At 32.3% G+C, this 8,120-nt stretch overlaps 1 protein-coding gene across 2 annotated transcripts; it reads right to left on the bottom strand.

Moving 5' to 3' along the window:
• Positions 1–999: 999 nt before the first annotated feature.
• LOC134701312 (uncharacterized) lies at positions 1,000–8,043 on the bottom strand. Of its 2 annotated transcripts, none has more exons than XM_063562447.1 (2): positions 7,952–8,043; positions 1,000–2,538 (listed from the first exon to the last, which is right to left on the bottom strand). In XM_063562447.1, exon 2 carries the CDS (start codon positions 1,836–1,838, stop codon positions 1,146–1,148), a length of 693 nt encoding a protein of 230 aa, XP_063418517.1. In that variant the 5' UTR covers positions 1,839–2,538; positions 7,952–8,043; the 3' UTR covers positions 1,000–1,145. The 2 variants fall into 2 exon arrangements, with proteins under 2 accessions (XP_063418517.1, XP_063418518.1); XM_063562448.1 differs by lacking the exon at positions 7,952–8,043 and adding an exon at positions 7,690–7,761.
• Between the last annotated feature and the right edge of the window lie 77 nt (positions 8,044–8,120).

Here is an 8,120-nt window from a genome sequence, read left to right as displayed (position 1 = left end):
GAGCTGTTTGGCCCGTTTTCCATCTTTAGATATCACTGCGACATTATTTGAATCAGACCCAGGAACATAAATGTTGAAGTATGAATCTAAGGTGATGCCGTATTGTTTTTGGAGTAATAAATCAGGATATGTCAATTGTACTTCTCCACTGAAATCGTTACAAACTACAGAATAATCCCGAAAGTTGGAATAAAAAATGATGTTTTTATTTGATGTACCGTAGATTCGATCTACCGGTTTGGGTGCATTAGGCAATATCTGCATCCATATCGACGCCACAGTAGTTCAACCAATCAGGGAATGTTTATTTGGGGCATGTGACCTATTTTAACTGCAGGTTTTGCACATTTTAACGACATTATAGAAAAATGGAATGTTTTTAGTATATACAAAATAGAAAAACGATGAAGAATTTTTTGTTCGCGAAATTAAATATTTTTATGTATAGTATAATAACTACGTTAAAACGACGGTGTTCATTGGACTACTTTCGTTACCTGACCATACTTGACACTAACACTATCATTATACTTATATTTACACATGACTATTGACGAAACAGATATACCTGTAGATTTAAATAGATTTATTATGTATAAGGTGTAAGATAGTCCTCTAGTAGTCCCTTGTTAAAACCATTTAAGCCTGAAAATAGCCTGCTATAAGTTCGATAGAAAATTGACTCTAAGACTTTTATCTAATTCTGAATTTGGTAACAAAAATGTGATTCCAGTAGTGAAGGTTTATTGTATCTTACATCATACACGAAGGCGCCCTTGTTATAGTTTGCTACTAAAAGCAAGTGTTTTGTTTTATGAAAGAAAATGGCACGAGGATTTAAAATCCCGTCACTAGCTCCAACTAGCTCTTTTGCATGTTTTCCATCGGGTGATATCACAACTATATTGTTTGAATCAGAACCAGCTACGTAACTGTTCGAATTAGAATCTAATGTGATGCCGTATGGTTTTCTGAGCAACGAATCGGTATATTTCCACTTTTATCGTAACATATGACAGAATGATCATGACAGTTGGAATGAAATATGCCATTTTGGTTTGAGGCAACGTAAGTATGGTATCCATTTATGGGTGTATTGACTTTTTTCTGGACGTGAGTAAAATCTTGCTGCGACATGTCGAATACTATAATGCCTTTCCCAGAGTAGAATACATAAACGATCCATTGTGATAGCTTAAACCGTAACAGTAGTCGTCCAGATTAAACAAACGCCGTGTTTCTGCACCATTTATGTCAATTAAGTAAATCTTGTGTGGGGGATATCCACCACTTGATACAGCTATCGTATTGGAATTGACCACTGCAAGGTCATAACCACTCTGAAATCCTGCACCTTTGATATTTGAACTGGAATGGAATTCACCATTAGGTGCAAATCTAAGCAGAGTATTCTGCTGCAAATTTTGAAACAACATGTCTCCAGCTTCTGAAATGGCACATCCACTAATATTATGACCATCTATAATAATCTTATGTACTAGCTTGACGTTTATGTTAATAATCGAGTTGTCTCCCGTCATAGGTTTTAAAATTGGTGATGATTTGTCACCGTTCCATGAAAAAGAAGCATGCTTTTCACATTTGTTAACATATATATCACCAAATGTCTTTATTTCGCTTATTATTCTGTTTAGTTTTTCATTTAAAATACATACAATTTTTAAGTTTTCAAAGCTCCCATTGTCATACAAACCTTGGAGGTTACGTTCATTAGTAGATACATTTTCTTCGAATGTCTTTGTTCCCATGAATATTTGCAGATCGGATGCAAACATTTTCATAGATTCGACATCTTTTTTAATTTCGTCTACTTTCATCTTCCTCTCATTCAGTTTTTCTATTATTTCTTCTATTTTCAGACAGTATTCATTCTCCGTTGCAGATAATTTTTCTAGTATTGCGTCCTCTAATTTTTGAAAAATATTATTAATTTCTTTCCGCTTTTCTTTTATTCGTTCTATAATCACCTCCTTCTGTTCACGTAAATCAGCCAAATTTCGATGTCTGTCCTTTAAAGCGGTCGAAATATTGCCTTCCAGATCTTTAACAATTTTTACAATGTTATCCAAAGCTGCTGACTGATGTCTTGAAGAAGGTGTTAAAAAATCCTCTATGAAAATAATGTCCTTGCATTCCTTATGCCCTAATATCACGCAACGTTTACAACAAGGAAAGTTATGGGATTTACAAAAGAATTCAAGGACAAAGCCGTGCTCCTCACAGTTATGGTTAATTTTCTTGATAACTGATGGTAATTTGTTATATTTGTCTATAGAGATTGTCTGATGTGATTTTGATAATCTTTATATTTTATGGTTGTCTCTGCAGTCACCACAAAGAGCCTCTTCACATTGTGGACAGTATTCTTGCGCTGATTTATTAATGTCCTTGCATTGACAAATGACGCAAAATAATGCACATTCTTTGGTGGCCATTTCTATAATAGATTGTCTTAGTTGATTTTGAATAGAATCCCTTGTAAGTGCAACATTTGTTCATCTGCAATCCACTTTTAACCTGAAATAAAAATATGAATGAAAAAAAATATGCTATTTCGTTTTGTGTTAGCGAAATAAATGTTGAACTTTCCGTCAATAAAAGTCAATACATTTTTTCGTATAACTCTACTAGGTTTCCAACATTCCTTTACATTATCATGTTTACTTTAACAAGACAAAAATACGGATCCTGCACAGCAACGTTTACTCAAGTGGATTTCCCATAAATCTCACTTAAAAGTTAAGTGAAAAACTTAACCTGAAATTCACCTCAAATGAGTTTATAAATGAACAAATTTAGGTAAATTTCACTTGAACTTTAAAAATATTTGTGTCGTTCATCATTTTAATTGAATTTGACAAAATCTTGAGAGTTTACGTGAAAAAAAATCTTTCTTTTTTACGTGCATTTCTATGAATTCTATCGCAACATTTTCTACAATAGTAAACAAAAGTATCGGCTTTTGTTTTGATATTTACGAGAATGGTAATAACTATTGAATGACGATTTGCTATCAGCCATTGGTGCGGATCAATATACAAAAAAAGCTATACTTTTTTTATCCGTTAACCTTAAAAAAATAAGACACCAAAAATAAATGAAACTCAGTTGCACTTTTGTCATTACGCCGATGTTTGAAATATCAATGTTTAAGGAGAAAGAACTTTTGAATCCACTAAAAGTAAAATAGAGAAACCGATAAACTAACAGTCCAATTGCCTAACAACGATTCTGTTATGACACAGTTTAAAAAAAACATCACTTCCCTTTATGAATCCTTGACGGGTTCCATGCATGGCAAAATTGACTTTCGTCTACGTAAAAAAATATATGTTAAAATAAGAATATTTGCGTTTTAACAAATTTTAAGTGCTATAGTTCAGATATAAAAGGTATTCAAATTAATCACAATTTAAAAAAAAATGCAATTAAAAGATTTGAAAAACTTTAAATCTTAATTCGTTGGGCTAAAACAAACTCGATATTTCCGTTGTTTATGGCTATTAATGATCCTCCTGAGAAAAGCAACTTTAAAAAGTATCTCTAACTAGAAGGTCAACTACGAGAATTGGTGAACAGACATTCAAACATCTTTTCAAGAACTAATATCTGACTCGTACACTTACAGAGTTGCATTAAAACTAAAATCAAACTTAAGTTTAGGAAATACATGTAGGTGTACTTTTTGTTGGGTAATATATTTTAATATTCAAACTTATTTTCAATCATTCAATGTGAATACAACAATAATATATACTTTCAAAGCGATAAATGTAATTAAGTCAGAATTTTGACATACAAGAAGCATGTATATAAACATACATAATACATCAATTTAATAATACAGCATTATAAAAAAAAATCAATTGAAAATATTAAAAATGAAAGAGACCAACAATTTCCATCGCCCTTTCCATATTTTCCCTCATCTTTTCCCTTTTCTCGATTATTATGGAAGGGATATAAACCGATAATATTATTTTTTGTGAATAAACTTCCTTTATCGGTAATTCGTATATTTTCCATTTCATCTTACTGCCTAGTATTTTCTAGTATCAACGTACTGGCTATATCACTGAAAAAAATAGGCAATACATTGTGTGACGTCATAATAACCGATAAACAGAATAATAGGTAGTTTCGTTTTTGATACTGACTATATCATGTGGAATATCTTAAATCGCCCTTACGGGCTCGTCTAGATGTTCCACGTGATATAGTTAGTATCAAAAAAGGAACTACCTATTAATCTATATTTCATTAAAATATATCCTACATGTTGGCCCCTTTGAACAGTACCTCAACTTAAAAAAATAGAGAAAAAAGTAAGTACAGCTAGAGGTAATCAACATGTATTGCTATATAAAGCATAAGACACAGGGTATGCGTTTCATGATTTTTGCGTGCGAAAGGAATACTCATAGTTTCCGCTCATAGTCATTGTTTCCGTGAATACCTTTACATGTGTTTTGTGTTTCAAAATGGATAAAGTGATGAAAGTATATTCTTTATGCAAAAATAAATAAAGAGCTGTCGTTATTAGTGATTGTGTTGTTTCAAACTTTGGATAAGTATCAAATGTGTATTCAGAATCACTTCAGATACATTATTTCAGTGTGGCTTACAAAGAGGATATAATCAAAACAGCTAATAATGGCAAGTTTTATATATATTATATTTTAAAATGTAGTCCTCCCCTATTAGTTTCTTGTTACTTCTCAGGTTTTATTCTATACATGGTAAATTAGAAAAAAGAGAATAGCATATGAAGACAGGTTCTTGATGCACCATATCGAGTGCACCGAAGTTAATTTTATTTCAAATACTTAAATAATATGAACAAACGAAGAGATAACAATATGCAATCAAGACAAGACTAGACAAGACAAGACAAGTTTTATTAATACACTCAGGCACACATTGTGTGCAACAAGAGCAACATAATATATGTAGTATACAAAATAATAAATTGGTCTACAAATATGACAAATAAAAAATTACGCAACCGTTTTATCACTACGGATGAAAAAGAGGTTTTCAGTATTTGTGAAATAAGTTCAGGATAGTAATAGCGTAGAATAAAAATTTCAAGATAGAGTATTACTAGAGGTCATGCACTTCGCATTGATTTTACATTGGTCAAGCTTTTCGAATCAGGTTCGTTAGAATGAATTCTGTTCCGCTTTATAATTTTCCGTTGTGTTGGTATCGGATTATTCCATGGGTAAAATCACTGGGTCGGGTTATTAATGATAGGACTTTTATCACATAAACTATCTGCTTCAAGATTTTGAGTGTTTCTGTTCTGCGTTTCTTTGTTATCCGTGTGTTTAGGTTAGGCTCTCTGCCATCGTTTGGTTCGTATAATTTCCCTTCTATGAAAAGTTTGTCTCTTATCAATACAGCTTTCTTTCGGTCTTTCTTTGCCTGCTTGAGCACAGATTAAAGGTATTTCCTCTTCTTTTCAATTTTGTGCTCTGACAGAAATATTTGTCCCTGTTAATTTGTGACAGTTTCTCATAACTGAATGTTTATCTTTCAACGATACAAGTTTAGTCATTATTCTCTGAAGAATTTGTCTTTGTTTCCAAAACGATGTACAGAAACGAAATCGATATTTTTACCGATTCTAAGTTTTTTGTGGATAAAATCCCTTACAGTGATCTCTGTATCCTCATTTGCCTCCTGTTTTATTCCGGATATAATGATATTGTTAGTCATCGATCTCTATTGTAACTCTTCGACATCGCTATCAATATTTGTCAATCGCTCATTGACGCATTTTAAATCGAATGTGTTTTCTTCATCATTTTTTGCTTCTTCTAACAATGAAATATTAGACATATTTTCTATGCATCGATCTACAATTTTATGCACAACCGCATCCATATGTTCCCCTTTTTCTTCGATCATTTTATTCCGGTTCAACACAATTTCGCACTTCTGTTCTACGCATTCAATTCGAGTTATCATTAAATCTAATTTGTGATATCCTAGTAACTTCGCACTAAGGCTGTCCGCATTGTGTCTGGAGATCTACTACGACAGCAAGTACAGAGTTCAGTCTAGAGATAGTTTTGGTATCGACTTTTTTGTAGTCCGACATTATTATTTAAAATACATATACATAAAATTATTGTTTTCAACTGAACGCTGAAAGAACAATGGAGAAAAATCTATCGCCACTAACAACCCGACGACGTTAGCAACGGTAGCAACTCTCTCTGATAATGAACAAAATATTCTGAATACTCTTCGTTATTGTTGAGAAATCTGTGAAGTTGTTGACAAATTAATTTTACCGTTCAAATAAAATCCTTAAAATCTGTGACTCCAGTCCATTTGACAAGTTGATATGCTGGCCTAGATCTTGAAAATTAGAGTTTTTGCAGTTATATCTTTTGTTGGAATTATAAAGAGACTTTAATTGTTTACCCAAAACGGTACCACCTGAATACCCCTCCCCCTTTTTGTCTTCCTTTATTCTGCTTCCCATATTCATCGTCGTTCATAAGCGAAGTTCTAGATTCGCACTGTGTAGGGTAAAGTTTAGGTTGTTCGAGTCCCTTGTATTGTGGCATGATCGATCAAATTTTCGAAGCATTACTTAACTGTTTTTTTCATTTTAATTGTAGTTGAAAATAATATTATGAAGAATAAGAGCATCAGCAGAGGTCGACTCTGATTACCCAAAGACGGACGAGGATAAATCTCACTGTTGAAAAAATAAATTCCTAAAGGCAACAAAAACAAGACTGGCAACAAAAATAAGACTGGCAACAACAATAAGACTTACAACGAGCATAATTAACTAATTGAATTAGTGCGAAAAGAGACAACCCCTAAACATGAGAAAAAATGTCTGTGACATAAGTAATGGTAGTGTTAAAAATCCATTTGAAAGTGATTGTTTGCCTCAAGAAACCGTTTTGATGAGTGACAAAATTATTGTATTGGAAGTTGACTTTAAAAAAATGTTTTTCCTTTATTGACATTTGTTCTTTGGTTGTATTTTTCTTTACATGATGAAAACAATTAGGGTAATTAATAGTTTTTTTTATTTCAGTCATTGAACTATCATTTACCTGTAAGAATCAGTTATGCTACCTTTCGCTGTCCAATATTTTTAAGAAAGAAGAGGGATATTCTTAAAAATATTGGGCAGCTAAAGGTGACATAATGGTTTCTTACAGGTAAATGATAGTCCCATCACTGAAATAAAGAACAGGAAAAACAATAGAATGACGTCACAACAATGTTTGTATTAAACACGCACACAAAAATCTGTTAAACATAGGCATAGATACGTCCAGATACGTCAACGTATCAGATACGGAGACGATACGTCTTTAAATGTCCCGCTACTATTCAAAGTGGTTGTTTATAGCGGTATCCTCTAAACGATAATATATCGTATGAGTGTGACCTTTACCTAAGTACATAATATTCTTGAACAAAATGAAAAAAAAAAGAACGAAGGTAGTGCAGAAAATTAGATATTGTATCTTTTAAATTAATACGCTGTCTTAATCAGTCAACAACCGAATCATTAACGCCTACACGTATATATTTCTACAAAACACAAATACAAAAAATGTATAACTTACGTTCAGTAAAAATGTCCGCGTTATTGTCTTGCCAAGGAATTCATACCCTTATTATGCTTACCGTGAATCTCAGAGTTACTTAAGGTTCCAATATAAAACCACTCTTATAGTTCTTTACTGATATGAACTTTACATGATGAATGAACAGTGATTTCTTATTTTAAACACCTTCAAACTTTTGATCCTGTTTTGTTTGTGGGTGTGATTTTGCGTGTAATATTGTATTTGCTGGCAGGAAGGTTTTGAAAATACGATTTGATGTAAACTTTTGAAAAACAGATATGATTTATTATAGAACTGAGAAAAAAAAATTCCTTTCTTACCTTAATGTAACATCGTACATTTTTTAGTTGTTGTGCATCTTTATCATCTTCATACCTTTAAACTTCACTATCTATGCACACATGACATGCATGATGCTTATTGATTTTACCTATAAATTTACACTTACGCAGTGTGGAAAAGATCAGTAGGACAAATAAAGATAGTAAA

Source organism: Mytilus trossulus, unplaced genomic scaffold (assembly GCF_036588685.1).
Source record: "Mytilus trossulus isolate FHL-02 unplaced genomic scaffold, PNRI_Mtr1.1.1.hap1 h1tg000234l__unscaffolded, whole genome shotgun sequence".
In the NCBI taxonomy this organism is placed as follows: Eukaryota; Metazoa; Mollusca; class Bivalvia; order Mytilida; family Mytilidae; genus Mytilus; species Mytilus trossulus.
The sequence above is the reverse complement of the archived record's forward strand: the minus strand, read 5'-3'. Positions and strand labels throughout refer to the sequence as shown.